General features: G+C 42.8%; 1 protein-coding gene across 3 annotated transcripts in view; it reads right to left on the reverse strand.

Annotated features, from left to right (window-relative positions):
* The window catches only part of spns2 (SPNS lysolipid transporter 2, sphingosine-1-phosphate), an 85,750-nt gene that overhangs the window by 45,158 nt on the left and 21,664 nt on the right, over positions 1-18,928 (reverse strand). For all 3 annotated transcript variants that reach the window (XM_074611520.1, XM_074611521.1, XM_074611522.1), the window contains one exon: positions 6,641-6,706. In XM_074611520.1, the coding sequence (XP_074467621.1) occupies positions 6,641-6,706 (66 nt within the window). The remainder of the gene's footprint in view (positions 1-6,640; positions 6,707-18,928) is intronic.

Below are 18,928 nucleotides of genomic sequence, written 5' to 3' on the forward strand. Positions count from 1 at the left end.
TGTCGCCGCAGCTACAGCACAGCTCTCTACTACCTGCTCAATGTGAGAGCTGCAGCTGGGGAGAATTACACGCTGCTACAAATACCAGGCCGGCTGGCAGGAGTGCACTGGAACATCATCTTTTGCACACTACCAGTGCATAATATAAGCAAACACAGATGGTTAGAATGACGGAAAGGTGCTTGCTTCTGCACTAAAAACAAGAGTGAGATGTGCGCTCAGTTAAAGTTCCAGACTGCGATCCAAGCTGCAGCACTAATACAAACATGTAGTTATTTTTTCCCAGGGATGCTTTCCTGTGGCTGGTGACATGGCACCGAGCTGAGACCGAGCAGAGACGCTTGAGCAGCGCCGGGTGAGGAGTTTTTCTTTCCTGTAGTAACTACAGGAGCAGCCAGCTTAATGACAAGCTCCGGCTGAAATGACAGAGGGCCCTGCTTGTCTGTGTTTGTGTTCTTCTATGCTACCCTTGTTATTGGGACTAATGGGATATGAAAACTAGGGCTGACACACGCACATGCAGGCACAAAATTACTCACACACACTCTTTTAAATGATGAATGAATACAGGCCAAATGAGCAAGCAGAGGCCCACATCTTTGACCTTGACTTGTATGAATCGAGAGCACATGTGTTTGGCTGGGAGGGGGTGTGGAGTGTGTTTCTAATTGATCTGTTGATGTCACCAGGAGCTGAGAGAGCGGAGCAGCCTCCCTCGGCGTCAGGCAATCGATTGGCCTCGTTTTCTGAGAAAGCGGGAGAAAATATCACCCGTAATGTTGTTGCCAGAAATGCTCGATCACTCCCATGACGACTGAAAAAGATGATGGAATAAGAGGCCTGTTTTCAAACCTCCCCACTGTTTACGGTGCTTAAAAATAAGGAGCGATTAGAGATCTACATGAAGAGGGGTTGACAGCACGCTTGTTTAATTGGCCTTAAAATCCTGATTGGATTGGCAGTCACTCATGGGCAGTGCTGTTGGTACACTGACAGGAAGCGAGGGGGGGAAGGAGCAGGGTGCCAATCATCGCCCAACAGCTGCCCTCCTCCGAGACGTGGCCTATAAAAACAGCCTGAGATGGAGACACACAAACACACACACAGACACACACGGTGTGATATCGATGCAACATCGGGTCGTCGTTCTATTCTCGTCTCGGCAGGAGAGGGGGCAGGCTGAACACCATCGCAATGCAATTATTTGGCTTTGGGAATCAATAGCGGAGAAGATTAAACCTCGCTGCCATGCATGACCAGAGAGAGGAAGTCACAGGTGGCTCTTTCTTCTCCCTCCATTTTCCTTCATCCCACCGTCGCCCCTTAACTCTTATGAGGTGCCGGCGGGAGTGACAACAAGGCAACAACAGCTGCCAAACTGCTGATAGAGAGGGAGAGAGAGAGGAGGTACCGAGGGAAACCAACGAGGGCAAGAGACAAAATAGTAGCAGCTGTGAGTGGTCAAAACAGCTGATCAAGCACTGATAGCACAACTTCCCACTGTGTAGGGGGAAATCAGAGAGCTCTCCGTTTAACAGTACATATTTTTGATTGACAGCGCAAACCTAAACCAGTACATAACAGGAGCCAGACAGCCACAGCCATCGGCGCAGTTTAAACTTTAAGGTCAGGGGTTCACACAATAAATCTAGAGGGAATGTAATGTGAAGCTAGAGCGTTTACACAAACATGAATAATCAGGATACCAGCTGGTTCATATCCCGACTAATAGGCTGAGTGTCCATATAGCGTCTTTTTTATAGTGTCTTTTTTCGATTATTTGCAATATTTCAGAGCACTCCGACTTTTTTGTGCGGCGGCTCCGAGCATGAAAATCTCTGAACTTTTCAGAAAGACCCTGGTGTTGTCACTGTGGATGAAGCGCTCCCCAGCACCCTGCCAGTGCCATCGAAGCCAAACTCACACAAACCACTGCAAAAAACAGATACAGATACTAGCTGTTCTTCAGATATGAGCCTTGCAGGCTTGTTGATAGACCCACCCCATGGCTTTGAATACAAACCGTAGCATAAATGTTAAAACACAGAGGTCTGTAGTGTATTGGGATCCAACGGGTAAATAAAAAGACCTTTGTTATTATAAAAAACATAGATAGGATATTATTTAAATCCCTACATGCATTTTTGGCCACAGCCACTAGGGGTTTCAGTGAGCCCCCTGAAACAACGCAAACTGCGCCTGTGGCTACAGCATGGGATAAAAAAACGTCTACTAAGTACGATACTAACTTAGGCTTGAAGCTTTTTCTGTGCAGTATAAGTCGGACGTGTTAGCGGAGCTCAAGCCTGAAGTCTAAACACGGCACCTGTGGCCTCATTCCTTACAGCTCACATACTGGCTGTATGACACCATGTTAAGACCGGGGAAATGTCAGTTGGTGTGTGTGTGTGTGTGTGTGTGTGTGTGTGTTGGTGTTGTGTTTCAGACAAGGTGGGCAGCCACACACAGAACAGGGCACAGACAGTCTGCGAGCTGTTTTGAGCGCCGGCTCCTTAATAAGCCGCCGCCCCCGCTGTACATCCAGCCTGACTGACCCCGATAACTCTGCTTCCATGCTAAACCAACAGCGGATGCCGGCTTCCATTGTAAAGGATAATTCCACCCATTAAGAGTTTTTTTCCTTGATTTGCCTAAAAGCACTTGAATACAATAACCGTCAAACTCCTTCTCCGATGTCTCGGACATGGTTAACAAAACTAAGGTAACACCATCCAGGTGAACCCCCTCTCCTCTTCCCCTCTTCCATTAACCTTTGGTGCCCTCCGTACCCTCGGGACTGGTCCTGTTCACAGCTGTGTGTGAGAGTCACAGACTTTAGCCGCTGGCCCGAGGGTGTTTAGCACGGATCTCCAGTGGGAGAGCTGATCCCAGGCTGTCCTGGTGCTCTGACGGGTCTGCTGAGCTCAGGTGAGACCGACTCCGCCTGCTGACGGACGGCTCAAACCACCTTTACCCCTCACCTGATTGACAGCTGTGAACACCTCATCCTCTCACACAGACAGCTGAGACCTCACCTCCTTAGGCAGCAGTGACACACGTGCACAATAGAAATAAGCACATACCACAGCGTCACTTTGTGTTGTGTGAGCTGCTTTTGAAAAGGGGCTTGGTGTTGCCAAATAACAGAAATAACTAGAGCTGCGGAGGCTGAGCTCACCACAGGGTATTTTCCATGTGTTGTCCTTTAGCTTGAAAACACCATTTACACCCACCGCACCGCAAAAAGCATTCATCAGGACCTACGTTTCTTATTTTCCAGCCAATGCGGGTGTGATGATTCTACTTTTTCTTTTCTTGAAATGAAAAAACAAGCTAGGGAGAGGCAACTTAACCCTCTGACACCCACTATAGAGCCACTTTTGTCTTTATTAGGGGGGTCTTTAGGGGGAGATAGCAGGTCAACAGTAGATGTCACATAGAAGTGGTGTACATCATCTGAAAGCTGGGAACCTGAAGATTAATTTGAGATGCAGCTCAGCACTGTGTGTCAAGTAGTAGTTGTTGTTGTTGTTGAACATGATGATAGAAGTTTGTGATTTCCATGCTCTTTTATGTCTCATAAGTTGTTGCAGCAATTTTTGGGTTGATGCCATTTGTTACACAGATTTGGTGCTAAATTTAACCATTTTTTACCCCTTGAAAATTGATAAACAATGATCTATAATCCCTCCAAAGTCCTACATTAAGACAGCAAAAGATCTTGAGGAACACCATAAAAAAAGCCATGCTGTGATTTTGTGTCAAAACTTTTGACTTTTGGAGATTTCTGCAAGAATTACATTTTTCTGCAATTAGATGGCGAGCACTTTTGTTATGTAAACTGCTCAGAAACCCCCTTATTGTCAATCTGCCTAGGAAAGCCATCCTTCCTCTGAATGCTCTAGGTCTGTAGTTTGTGGTCGTAAAATTTCATGAGGCTGTGATTATCTTAGAGGTCACCACAGGTCATTTTATACAGTGAGGTCAAGTTTCAAAAAATGGTCTCACTACAATGAAATGGCTACACTTGATTTTCATTGGAAAAGGGATTACAATTATCTAGCTCCATTCACTGATTGTGGGCTTGTTCAAAGAAAATGTTACGAGTCAAAAATAGACAAAGGATAGACATTTTTTGGAGTGCAACAATCAAAATGCAAACACCGCAGCAGGTCTAAAGGGCTTCTCTAGTGCTCAGTCAGGCCGGTATTTTCCCAAAGAGAAACAACTTGTCAGTAACGTCTAGATATGGGAAATGTTTCATTCCAGTAGTACTGATCACGAGCCAAAGAAAAGGGTCAAAGCTATCCTTTTTGTTCAAACTGAACCAAAACAGAGTTCACAAAGCGATTCTGACTCAGACTCGTGTTTTCTCTACGGCTTGGATCCTGCAGCGTGTGGTTAGTGTTTTTTAAAAGTGTGAGGGTGACCTCGCAGCGCACGCAACACCCACCGCCTGTAAAACACCTACGTTAGCAGTTTGCTTTCCCAGGTGGACGTAAGCTGCCAGGACAGAGCAGGCCTGGCCTGCAGGTGCTCACAGAGGACGGGATTGTTCCCTCTGGAGACGGAAGTGGGGGTGGGGGAAACCGGAAGGTGAATGTGTAAACATACACACACACACTGAGACTCTCCTCTCCAGCTCCCTGATTACATCAGCCTCCTAACCTCGTCTTCACACCTAGGCTCCCTGTCTGGGCCGACCCGCTCTCACAGCTCGAGGCCCGGACACCCGGCATTCCACGGGCCGGTGTGAGAAAGAGGTCGGCTGGGGATCAGGGGCCAAGCGGAGTCTGAACCATGACGGGCTGGGACAGGCCGGTACAGGCTAACCAAACACACAGCAGGCCTGCTTTTAGCCAGAGCTGCAAATGCAGACGGTGCAGAGGGCAAATCAGCTATACCCTCTACTAACATGCTGTGTGTGTTTAATGGTTTGTGAGACTGTGCCAGTGTAGTAGTGTGCATAACTCAAATAATGAGCCAATGCAAACAGAATTAAGAGTCAAACACCTTTCTCAGTTTCCTGTTTCTTGTTAAGATGTCGTACAAATCTTCCGCTGCAGGTCAGCGTGTTTTCACAAATTCAGTCGCCCTAAAATACGAACTAATAAAATGTGTTTGATTCTACACATTAGCAGTCTGTTCAGGCATCATATGAATAAGTTGCTTTGAAACACCAGACTGACTATATAATCTTTTGACTGCTGCTGCTGCTGCAAAAATCAACAAAAACATAAAAAGGGAGAAAGAGTATGCTGATGGAAAATTAACTTGAGTAAAAAATAGATTCAAACTGGGTGGATTTGGAATTGATGAAATGGCTTATTCACTGAACACTGATTTCTTTTTTTAACTGGTGGATATTTCTGTCCTCCTGTTAGTCTAAGAACATCAAGCGCAGCGGGAAAACACTGGGCTGTATTCTTTCTTTCCCTCCTCCAACTCAACCCTGCCTGCTCGGCCCTCAATGGCACTTTGTGCGCAAGTTTGTTGGTGTTTGAATTGAGTTTGAGGGCACACGGAGACAAGACCGGGTCCTGTCCTCCAATGGGAGGGTGTTTTGCAAGGTATCTCCCCTAAAAGGTTAATTCATTGGGGTCTAAAGAGTGGAACAGGAAACCCTGCCCTGAGCCATGGGTCCTCAGACACTCTGGGTGCATGCAGGCTCTCAGGAGAACAGCCTGCCTGGCTCCTGGCTGTGTTTTCCTTTCTATTGACCTGCTGCTGCTGCTGTGAGGAAATGTCACTCCCTCATTTAAGCCTGCGATACAGTGGTACTAACGATTCAAATATAGTGAGAAAGTTCTAAAAAATGTGCAAACGCCTCAAACTACAACATACTTTTCTAATCATGCACATAAATTCTTGCAAAAAAGTGTGGCAGTGCTTTATCTTGTAACTTTTTGAATTCTGTTCAAAGAATCTGTTTCTGCTTTGCAGACTATAAATTAGAGGCAAGAGGAGCCAACTTGTGTCTGTCTTTCCGAGAATACAGATAAAAGAGTTGTTTTTCTTTTTTCATCCTACGATTAGAGCTTAATACGTATAAAGGAGGAAGATTACAGGCATAAGTGAATCATTAGAGGGTTGATTATGTAAATTAACTCCATATTGTGTAGCATTACCACCTGTAAATCCTGCTGCCAATACCCCCTACCAAAGTAAAAGCCTTTAACTCAACTGTACAATCATTTGTGCAATAATTCGACTGTGCAATACTATCATTAATACTGCATTTATACTGAATATTTCAAGAAATATTCTTATTTAATTCTTGTTAGAATCATTTTGGAATTTATATTCAACACACTTAATACATCCCACTTCTCAGCATTTTGTATTTACTTATTTATGCTATATTTTGCATGTCTCTTGTAGTACTTAATTATATTTCTTTACATATATTGTGTTTATATTGTAGCATTGTGCACATACTTGTACATGTTACATATCTGATTTGGATTCCTGTTTGTGCGTAAAAACGGCATTATTCGTGTTGACATTGCTCAATCCAATTCAGCCAACGTCAAAACATCTGAGTTACACAATAATTATCCTCATCACCAGACTGAGAATGTGTTGAGGTGTTGAGCTATTATTTCTCACACATGCAATTATGGGATTAACGGACACTTACCTGTTTGCAACAAGCCGATTCCACTGTCTGATACTCCGTAGTGCCGCTGGATGTCGAGCAGAACACCTGAAAACAGGAGGAGAGGGAAATGTCAATCAATTAAAATATTTAATTGGGATTTTCTTATCTGTTCAAAATGTACCTCAAAGGGAGATTTGTCAAGTATTTAATACTCTTATTAACTTGGGAGTGGGCAAATGTGCTTGCTGTATGCAAATGTATATATATATATTTATTACTGGAAATCAATTAACAACACAAAACAATGACATTTAGCATAAAAATATGCTCAAATCATAACAAGCCCAACAGGCAACAACAGCTGTCAGTGTGCTGACTTGACTATGACTTGCCCCAAAACTGTATGTGATTATAATAAAGTGGGCATGTCTGTAAAGGGGAGACTCGTGGGTAACCATAGAACCCATTTTCACTCACATATCTTGAGGTCAGAGGTCAAGGGACCCCTTTGAAAACGACCATGACCGTTTTTCCTCGTCAAAATGTAGCGTAAGTTCGGAGCGTTATTAAGCCTCCTTCGCGACAAGCTAGTATGACATGGTTGGTACCAATGGGTTCCTTAGGTTTTTCTAGTTTCATGTGATACCAGTATCTTCACTCTAGCTTTAAAACAAAGCCCGCTACAACCTAAAAATCGCAAGTTGCGTTAATGCGTTAAAGAAATTAGTGGCATTAAAACAAATTTGCGTTAACGTATTATTATCGCCTATTCAAGACATAAACTGAAACAATGAGCTCTATTAGATTTACAGCTAAAGTGATTCTGGCTCTTTTGTGGCCTGTGATTATTGTTGGATGTGACGGACTGACAGCACTCAAAGGCGATCATTCACTTAAACATCCCTGAAGAGCAATAGAACATCCCCGATAAGTGCTCTCTTGGCTGCCATACAGTTGGTCAACTTTCAGTAAATGGTTGCAAAGATTTCACTGCAGTGTGTTATATACTAACAATTTCTGCCGCTAAACACACCTTCCATCACCCTCACACATTTTCTCCACCATTAGCTTCCCACTGGCTCGTGTACAGTAAACAGCTCAGCTCCGGCGCGGTGACTGGAGTTGATTTTGGCTTCACCAGATGACACGGCAACCGACTGTGTGAGGTCAATATTTTTGGTGGCTCTCAGTCAGTCACACACAGACACACAGCGGCACCACAACATGAGAAACCACAAGGCCTTTGAAGTCGCGTTAATCCTGTTACTGTAACCCAAGAGCCCTTGTGCTGGAATGGATGGAATTCACTTCACTGTGCTTGTCTCTAATGCCTTAATGAATGGATGAATGAGTGGCACCTGGTGCATTGCCAAAGGGAGGACAATTGAATACCTGCTCATCACACAACATTAGGACTTTTGTGTGTGTTGCTAGCATGCACATGCAATCTCATAAAGTTTATTTTTAACACACCATAAACATCAGAAGATCAAGATGAAGAAGAAGATCAGAGGGCGATTAATTAGGGTTAAAAGAAAATCCCTTTATGGCTGTAGCGTACAATTTGAAACAAGAAGCAACAAGTCTCATCAAAATGAATCCCGCTCCTCTCGAGACCACCGGCTTGGAAAGGTTCAGTCTTATTTTCAAAAAGTGAAAAGAAAAGGAATAAGTTGCTACGGGGGTGTGCATGGTGGTGCTGGCTGAATATCTGTGAAACTGGCAGGCCGGTCAGGGGGATTGCAACACAGCTCATGAAAATGCAACAGCAGCATGACTAACATTTTAAAAAGCTGGCTGCCTCTAATTCGTGTGCTCCTCTCGTCTCTGAGCCCAGCAGACCGGCGTGACCCAGCATAACCTGACCTCTAGACTGGTGCAACCTGGAGTGTCTGTAACTTTCAGATGTCCTTGTCATCTCGGGGGGGATTTTACCTTGGCAGGACGATGAGAAAGATCACAGCCAAGCAGACAAGTAATACTCGACATAATAGATTGTGCTATCCTCGGCGTTGGCATCGCTTCTCTATTTAATGTTTCAAAGGCGGTGCAACGCTACCAGGGCAGGTGCAGGTTGGACTGTGACTGGGAGCAGAGGCATACGTCAGATTCCTGTCACCTGAGTCAAAACCACCTGCTCACATTCTCACAGTACAGGACGCATTCTTGTTCAAGCGCTGCACTAACAACTCGTTTCTCTTTCATAATGATATGACTCAAAAGGCGCTTCCGCGCTACTTATCAGCCAGTTTCAGTGATACCAACAGCTACACTGTCAAATATGAGGAGGATCTAAAATTAGCATTCTTCAGAAACACATTGGCTTCTTCACCTCTGCCTTAAAGCTGCAGTAGGCAGGTTGGAGCAAATATGATTAAAAAAAAAGTTATTTTTATAAAACGCTATACACTTATAAACACTATATCCTGACAGTAGAGCATGAGACAGGTAATCTGAAAAAAATCATGTGTCTCTGTGTCCTCCAGTGTCCTCCGGTGCTCCTAACGGCATCCGGAAGATTTCACGGACCGGAGGAAAACAACCAATCAGAGCCGAGCTGGAGCCTTGACATCTCTGAGCAGCTGTCAATCACTCACGAACTCCGATCAAACGGTCAAACCAGGCAGCACTGATCAAATATGAATTAATATTCTGTTACTGTAATGCCTATTTCTTGACTCAAATGTTTTCAGAAACATCTTGTAGTGTACCGTTTAGCTGTAAAATGCGAAAGTTTGTGACCCGGCAGCCATGTTGAGATCAGTTGAGGAAATACCAAGCACCGCCCACCAGCCGGAGCAAACTTTTTCATTTTACAGCTAAACAGTACACCACAAGATGTTTCGGAAAACATTTTACGCAAGAAATAGGCATTACAGTAACATAATATTGATTCATATTTGATCAGCGCTGCCTGGTTTAACCGTTTGATCGGCGTTTGCGAGTGATTGACAGCTGCCTCCGTTGAATAAACAGCCAATAGGAACGCTCTCTCTAGGCCTGTGATTGGCCAAAGTCTCCTGTCACAGGCTAGATTTTCTAAAGCCTGAAAACAGAGCCATGAGGAGGTGCAGAAGTCTAGTTTCCTCTCAGAACACTTGAATTACAATATGCTGAAAGGTTATTATGGATTTTTTGCCAAATTGTGTCAAAAATATTCTGCCTACTGCAGCTTCAACATGTGATTCTTGTTAGCAGCTCTCAGAGTCGGAGCACACAATGTGGCAAATTATGCAGCAACTGCCTCGAGGCAGGTAAGACTCAATTTACATTTCTGCTGTAGGCAGGTAGATCTCAGTTCACATCCAGTCCAAGTCAGGGTGAATAATGGAAGATCATGTTTATGCACCTCAGGGATTTAGTTAATTCTCTTGACTCAAAATAAGAAAAGCAGGTAGGGGTTGGCTGAGCTGATCTGCCACCCTCCACTCACACACACACACTTGAAATCACTTATAATCATAAAACACATCAGGTCACCATCCCTACATGGCCTTGGCACACACCGACTCTGCCCCCCTCCTCCTCTGTCAAGCCTGTCAAACAGCGACAACAGTGTTTAACAGTGGACTGTACAACTGCAGCTGTACTCTAATTAGCCTGGAAGAAGTTCACACACACACACACACACACACACACACACACACACACACACACACAGCCTGCTGGGAGGGGGATTCCTACGCCAGATGGTGGAGCGTCCCTCCTGGACAGAGTCTGCATTTGTCTGAGCCACACCCGTCTACACTTACCAGACAATTACCAGACAATTAATAAAGGTAGAGTTGGCAATTTACCGTAACATAAGGAGAACAGAGCTGTGGGTGATGCATACACTGTGTGTAAAGTAAAGTCTAGTTTTATCTATTCAAAATGTACCTTAAAGGGAGATTCGTCAAGTATTTAATACTCTTATCAACATGGGAGTGGGCAAATATGCTTGCTTTATGCAAATGTATGTATATATTCATCATTGGCAATCAACTAAACCCTCACAGGTACTGCATTTAGCATAAAAACATATGCCGAAATCAAAACATGGCAAACTGCAGCCCAACAGGCAACAACAGCTGTCAGTGTGTCAGTGTGCTGACTTGACTATGACTTGCCCCAAACTGCATGTGATTATCATAAAGTGGGCATGTCTGTAAAGGGGAGACTCGTGGGTACCCATAGAAAACCATTTTCACATATCTTGAGGTCAGAGGTCAAGGGACCCCTTTGAAAATGGCCATGCCAGTTTTTCCTCACCAAAATTTAGTGTCAATTTGGAGCATTATTTAACCTCTTTTGCAACAAGCTAGTATGACATGGTTTTCTAGTTTCATGTGATACCAGTATCTTCACTCTAGCTTTAAAACTGAGCCCGCTACAACCTCTGAAATGTCGATTGTTTTAAAGGAATTAGTGGCGTTAAAACGAATTTGCGTTATCACGTTATTATCGCGTTCACTTTGACAGCCTTATTAAAAACACATGGAATTATTGTATGAGAAATAATTATAATATTCTTTATTCCAGCAGCTATCCTTTTAAATAAATGGTGGATGTTGATGGTGATCAAGCAACAGTGTTTATTGTACTGCTGTAGATTCAAGTGCAATGAGCTGTGTAATGAACTGTGCTAATCTGTCAGGGATTACAGAGAGCCAGCGGCAGCAGCTCTGTGTTTGTGTAGCAGCCTATCACAACTATCATCTGTGCTCTCAATGAGGGCTTTTAATGCTTGGCAATCAAACTCTGTCCTTTTGATTTCCCTTCTCCACTACTTTACACCTCCCTTTGCTTTTCTTTTTTTCTCCCCTTTAGTCAGCCTGAGATTCATGTTTTTGGGCTTTTGAGGAAACGTATAACAACCATGTCTTATTACAGTAACACAGAGAGATCCAGGGATGTATCTGATAATGAGGTACCACAACCCTCTCTCGAGCTGGCAGCGCCCAGTTCAGTTGCCATGGCGATGCTGTACGAGATAAAGGTCAAGAGACCACAAAGGAGCTCAGCTTTCCAAATCTCCAAAACTGCCTTTTTTTTAAGATCCTCATTGCAGTTGCATCTCACAATGCAGCACCTGCTCACATGTCCCTTAGTTACACAGGTTAATATATGAGGCCAGATATACCAGCCCCATAGCAACGATGAAAAGAGGGATATTTCACATTATATAGCTACATAATCAGGTCACAACTGTGGTTACGACAACATTGCAAATACAACCCCATGCATTTAATTGAACAGCGTTAATGAGTTTCTCAAGTCTCTGGCCTCGGGGGGGTCTGAGTGCATCTGAGCATGACGCCGAGCAAGAAACACGACAGGAATGTGGATCTTCCTGACAGCACACAACAATAACACCAGCTACTTCCATCTTCATTTAAGGTAACAGCATTCACACAGCAGAGCACGGCCTGGCCACTCCCTCTGACACACACACACAGTATGCTGTACACTCCCTTAGTTTACCTTTACACCAAAGAAAGCACGCTTGAAGAAGTGGGTAAATGTTCATTATGTTTGTCATTTATTTAACTTTGTGACTTGCTGTCCTTTAACGGGAGACACCTCAGGCAAAAACCTTTTTCATGCACTGGTCAATTTTGAGATTTTGGGCTATTTTGCTTGTCTTCTTTCAGACTAGTGGATAGAAAACATCCAAAATACACATTTAAAGGTTGTTTTTTTACTACATTTTGTCCATTTGCATCTGTAGATTTCTCCTAAATTCACCAAGTTATCATTAGATAATGCCTCATTTTCATATTCAAACATAACATTTCAGAAAACTTGTAATACAAAAAAATAATTGTCTTAATGTGAGTTATCAACCGGGATATCTATGAGTCAATTTTAGGGCTGTCAAACGATTAAAATATTTAATCGCGATTTAATCGCATGATTGACCAAAGTTTATCATGATTAAGTAGTAAAACATTAAGCACTTTCGCTGGCTTGATATGATAACGACACGTCAACGTCAGCAAAAGAAATATGATTTGAAACCGGTATTTGAAATCGCAAATTTATCACACATTTTTTATCTGTTCGAAATGTACCTTAAAAGGATATTTCATAGTTTCATATGATAGCAGTATCTTCACACTCGAGTTTGTGTCAACACGTTATCACGTTAACTTTGACAGCCCTTTTAAAGTTCCATGGTGATATCTATCATTTTTTTTTTTTTACTCTATTCCCCTGAAGTCCATTTGCTTATGTGTTCTTTGACACTTAAGGACCCTTTCATAAATGTTTTGTGATGCTGAAGTGAACACACCACGCGGCTGCAGACGGTTGCTCCCTGCAGTCAACACACAGAGTTGACACAGAGTCGGGGGGGGCCGGTGTGGAGCTGACACTTATTCCACCCTCTCATAAAGTCCGCCTTTATGACCACTTTTTTTTTCTCAGCGTAGCTTAAGAAGAAATGACTCAAATTGGTGAACACGCCACAGACGCTGCATTTAGAGCAGTGAATGGTGAATGATCATTCTTCGATATGAATAGTACTTTCTTTCAGTCTTTGCTTTTTTTCCATTATATGGCATCCAGTAGACGGTTCACTAACTGTACAAGGCTAGGAGTTATGAATCAATGTAGATGAATGCGGCTCCAGAAAACTGCTCTTTTTTTTCTTTACCATAATGTTTGCAAATATAAATTTTGTTGCAATTTTTGGAGGTTAATTTACCCGGCAACTTCAGTTCAAAAAGACACGATGGCGTGATCCAGAGGAAACATTTAAATGAGGATGCAGCATGCTGTTTTTTGCAAGGCCAGCTTTCGTGCAGTGACGCACGCTGCCAGCATTACTCCTCTGGGACCACCGTACACTCACAAATACACCATAAGTGCACACACAAACACACACACACACACACACTCCCACCACACCCCATACGGCCAGATATGCCCACACAGAACTCCATCAGCTTGGAGAGGACAGATTTCATATCAAATCCCCAACAGAGACTCGTGGATCTCTGGCCCCCCTTGGTTCTATTTCTGCTCGTAGAAACTAGGCTAAGAGGAAGGAGAGAATAGCAGTCCAATTTAACAGTGACGAGCGTTGGAGAGACACACAGACGGAGATAGAGATAGAGGAGAGGAGTCATGAGGAGCAAAGGAATAGGTGGTGGTCACAGTCGGGTTGGTCTGTGCTGGATTGGTCTTGTAAAGCATATGTTTCCATTGTTTATATATATAGTATATGTGTGTGTGTGTTCCCCTTTCCCCTGGTTTCACTGTGTGTGTGTCGGAGTGAGAAGGAGCCAATGCATGGAAGTCATTCATTCTGGCTAGAGTGTGACGGGCAGCGGTGAACCGCTATGCTGATGTGGCCAGATCCTTCCCCTTCATTCCTGTAGAGGGGTGATCCCTTTTCATGTGTCAACCCCATCAGTATAAATAGTCTGGGAAAGGAAGGAGAGGAGGGGGGGCGGCATAATGAGTGAGGAGAAAGTGCATCTTTTCTGGTTGTTCTCGTGACCAATTTGGTGATTTGAGCGCGTGAGAGACGGTAAGAAACAGCTCCGGGAGAGAGAGCAACAGAGTGCAGAGGCAGGCCGCGCTGCAGCGCGTCTCAGACTGCAGCGAGGAGAAAGCTGACCACAAATATGCCCGACTGTGGCCGGCGGGCTCCTGACCGACTGCTCTCCTCCCTTGCCATGTGGCCGCAGTGGGCGGGGGAGCGCTTTTTCCATTCCACTTCCTCTCCCTGCCACACAGAAAGGAAACGTATGCTGCAAATGTCTGGGAAACGGTGCAGAGCAGCCTGCACGGGAGGGCCTTCAGAGCTCGTACAGGAGAACAACATCAGCGAGGGAGTGTAGAAAGCTGCTTCCCTGTTGGTAGCGAGTCAAACCTGGAAGACCTTACATAATCATTCTATTGACAAGCTTGGAGGCTACTGTTTAGAAGAGAGGAATAAAATATATCAATTAGGGCTTTCTTTAACGCATTAATGCAACTTGTGATTTTAGGTTGTAGCTGGCTTTTAAAGCTAGAGTGAAGATACTGGCATCATATGAAACTACAAAACCAAAGGTACCAACCATGTCATACTAGCTTGTCGCAAAGGAGGCTAAATAATGCTTCAAACTTCCGCAAAATTTTGGCGAGGAAAAACTGTCATTGCTGATTTTAAAGGGGTCCTCTGACCTCAAGATATGTGGTTCTATGGGTACCCACGAGTCTCCCCTTTACAGACATGCCCACTTTATGATAATCACATGCAGTTAAGTCATAGTCAAGTTACCCACTCCCATGTTGATAAGAGTATTAAATACTTGACAAATCTCCCTTTAAGGCACATTTTGAACAGATAAAAAAAGTGTGATTAATTTGCGATTAATTGCGATTATCTATTTTAATCGATTGACAGCACTAATATCTACAGTATATAACTATTAAACTGAGAGTTGAATCATGTTGATTAAAGGAACCCTGTGGAGTTTTTGACCACAATGTTTTACGAGGAAGGAAATGTAGTCAACATGTTTGTTAGCCCTCAAGAATGCACACAATGTATTGTGGTGAAAAACACTGAATGTAAAATATATCTTGTTTTGTGTACAAGAAAGCTCCACAGAGACCCTTTAAATGCAGCTTTTGACGCCATTAAGAGAGAAAACCCACCAAATTCAGAGCATTAATATAGCAACAAACAACTATTTGCGAGGTAAAGATATAGCGGAGGTTTGGCGCCCTGGGCAGAGAAGTTACTCTCCCTCTGTGTGTGTGTTGTAATCCGAGCTTCTCTGTGCTTTGTTGACATAGTCGTGCTTTAAGTGCATAATCGTGCATGTGAGCGTGCCCCACTGGCTAGCTCAAGGCTGCCGCTCTGCACTGCTCTCATACGGCGGTTACGACTGATAACAGTTTGCGCTCTTAGCAACGTTAGCGGCATGCCGTCGCCATGTTGAGAGCCATTGAGAGGCAATAGAAATGCTCCCAATCCCGTATTTAACACCTTTAAGGTTAGGCTGTCACATTCAGGATATTACACCTGGTGTTTTTTTTTGCACATTCTTTCAGTTTAGTTGTTCCATTATGTTACTCCTAACTCATGTGTTACTCATATTGCACTTCCTGGTTCATATTTCATCTACTCACCTGTAGCTACACGCCCACACTAATGCAAATCCTATTTCCGGCAATTTTCCCTATCATGCAAACTTAAGAATTGTTTGTGAAACCCACGAATCACTACCATTCAGACACTTGTATTCACAATACAAAGTAGATCCACTCCAAATAAACAGTGCAAGTTAGACTATCGGTTTCAACTCATGTTTCTTTTGCTGACGTTGACGTGTCGTTATCATATCAAGCCAGCGAAGGTGCTTAATGAGTTACTACTAGGAGGGAGTTTTGTTCAAATCAAAACTCCTGTGTGAGGATGAATACGCTGTTATTTCAGTGATGAAACCTCTATGACATTTGAGACAGCTTTCACTCTAATCTTCTAAATTTGTGACAGCCAAACTGGGGCAAAATCAAATTAAAGGCCTGTAGGTTTGCCAGCCTTACCACTTTGATTAATAGGGCTTTTTTTCCCAACCTAATTTTCCTTCACTAATCAAAAGCTTGAATTCAGCTGGAGGGCCGCGGTGCATTAGTCCCAGCCAGTACGTGCTAAATATTTGATGGTAGTGGAGAGGATGCATAGTGGAGCATCAGGGGAGCAGACTAAACCTATAGCTCATCAATAATACAGCCGGGGCTAGCCCAATCGTTCATATGAGATAATGCTTTAGATGTATTGGAAAGAGATGCAGCGAAGCGAAGCAAAGGTATTTGAGATGAGATGAGACCGTCTGACTGCCAGGGGATCTCCGGGAGCTGCACTCGTTCACACCAACGTCTCTCAGGAATACTGAACAGCAGTTGAACTCAACCTTGAATGTGGACCCGGAGGAGGGTTATTTATGTGGAATTTTGAAAAGGAGCCACATTGACCGGAGAAAATCACAGAGAGAGGCTCCGACTGTTTTATTTAATGGAGAAGTGATACGGATGTCCAGTTGTCCCTTTCACAAACCCACTAGTTGCTCTGGACTATTTCAACATGTCAATCCATAAAAACAAACTATCCACAATGGTTATTTGAGCAAGCGCTTGGAGCTGAACACTAACATGCTCACAATGACAATGCTAATGGCACATAATGTCGTTCACCATCTTAATTTAGTGTGTTAACTTTTGCTAATTAGCACTAAACACATAAACTTGATGTAAATGTGATTAATTTGTCAGGTATTTGGTCATAAACTAAAGTATTGAACAATACAAACATAAAATATAAACATGTGGAAGCAAAACTTCATGGCAATCCCTCCAATAGGTGTTGAGATATTTCAAATAGGACCAAAGTGGTGGACGCACCAACCAACAGACCGACCGACTGGACATGCAGGGTTATGTCAAGGTAGGGACAATTTGTCCATTAAAACAGCCAAGCGTTCACTTACATTACTGTGTTTGTGTGTGCCAATGTCAGCACATTTGAAAAATCCTGTAATCCGAGCACTATTTTTACATAACAGTGTGGAGGATTACAGTCATTATGTAGTGTTTTTAAATGAGATTTCATTTATACTCTTTCTTTTCTCTTTTTTGTTTTATGAATGATGTGAGGAATCCACTATTGGGGACATTGAAACATCTTGTTGCATAATTATCATAAACTGTACGTACAATGTAGACAAGCTTTCTTACAGGATCTTACTTAATGCTGCTCATTTAGACAAGACGTCTTTAATTATCCAAAGATAAAGCAGCATGCTGATGTATTTATTTAAATACTTTATGGATCTACTTGTCGAAGAATATATTTCTGTGCTCTCGGCTTGACACCTGACTCATCTGTTTCATCTGACTTCCCCTTGTTTCACTCACAGTGTGAGCCGTAACGCGTGACGATAAGATGTCCACAGGCTGTCAGACCGACTGTCTAGACTGTGGAGCTGTTTTTCAAAAAAAGAGAGGCTGCAAAGTGACCCCCAAGCCATGATAAAAACAGGAGAAAATTGGCAAAGATTTGTATTTTCAGCTCGATTTAGCATCAAACGGCCACGGCGCAGCTATCTTCTCTGGGTAATCACAGCGCTTAGGCTTCACTAAATGGAGAATTCAGGGGCAATAGGGGCTCAGCTGCTTCTATATGGCTAATGTTTATGGCACATTATTTTTTATTCGTATTTCTGAACACAAAAAAAATCCGATAATGTGTTGTTTATTGTGAGTTTCTATTTTTGTATTCATAAAAATGGGTGAAATTGGAAAAATATATGCATAAATCTGTCACATACCATTAAATATCTAGAGATGCACTGATCCGACTTCTTCATTCACGATATACTGATAGTGATACCTGGGCTTTGGGTACCGGGTGACACCGAGTACCGATCCGTTACCAGTGTTTAATTAATAAGTTGTATGCCTCAATGTGTGAAAGTGCTTTCTTAACTTTATAAAACAAAATGTAACAAATAAAATACGTTGATAATTTACTGAATTGATATTTATTATTAAAATAATAAATCGTACACCAGCAACTTGTTAAAAAATCTGAAAAATTATCAGGAATTACAATTGAAGTGTAAATCCAGTTCGGTATTGGTATTGGTGTATATAAATACCCTATTAAAAACACTAACAATAGAAATATATATATTTTTTAGTGAGTATGGACATAAAATGTAGAAATCTGTCATTTTAAAAAATATATTTTGGGGTGAAAATTAGAACCAAAAAAAAAGCTTTTTGCAGATACTCTATTTTAATATGTCAGTGTCATGGACCACTGAGCTCCCATCAACAGTCAGCCATTAGGAACTAAATGTGGCCCGGGTTTCTTCACTCTGGCACTGGGACATCGCTGCCATGCAATTTGGCGTCCATCTTGTCACAAGGCTGCTCGACTGGAATGGTGCGGAGGTATGACGGATGAAACAAGGAAAGGGCTCTCTGCCATATTTAGTTTTTATGTACACGGTGATAACATCTGTCATAAATGATTTTGTCTCTACATCCACACATAAATCACGACTCTTCATTTGGACGATAACTAATGAGATATATGTGCCACTCCTATCCAGTACAATTGGCTAAATGCTGAGTGTGTATGTTTTTATAACCTAACAACTACTTTAATGCTGCAATGCCTCCTGGGAGTTTATAGATGTATAAATATGAATGTCAAATGTGTTTTTTCCTCCTGTATTCCCATCACAACTGCAGCCAGAGAGAAGACCAATCACACATATAAAAGCATTTTCATTCCGAGCTGCTGTCAAGGTGACCTCTCTATACTCCAAAGCAAGGCCA

The sequence above is a fragment of the Sebastes fasciatus genome, chromosome 16, assembly GCF_043250625.1.
Source record: "Sebastes fasciatus isolate fSebFas1 chromosome 16, fSebFas1.pri, whole genome shotgun sequence".
Lineage (NCBI taxonomy): Eukaryota > Metazoa > Chordata > Actinopteri > Perciformes > Sebastidae > Sebastes > Sebastes fasciatus.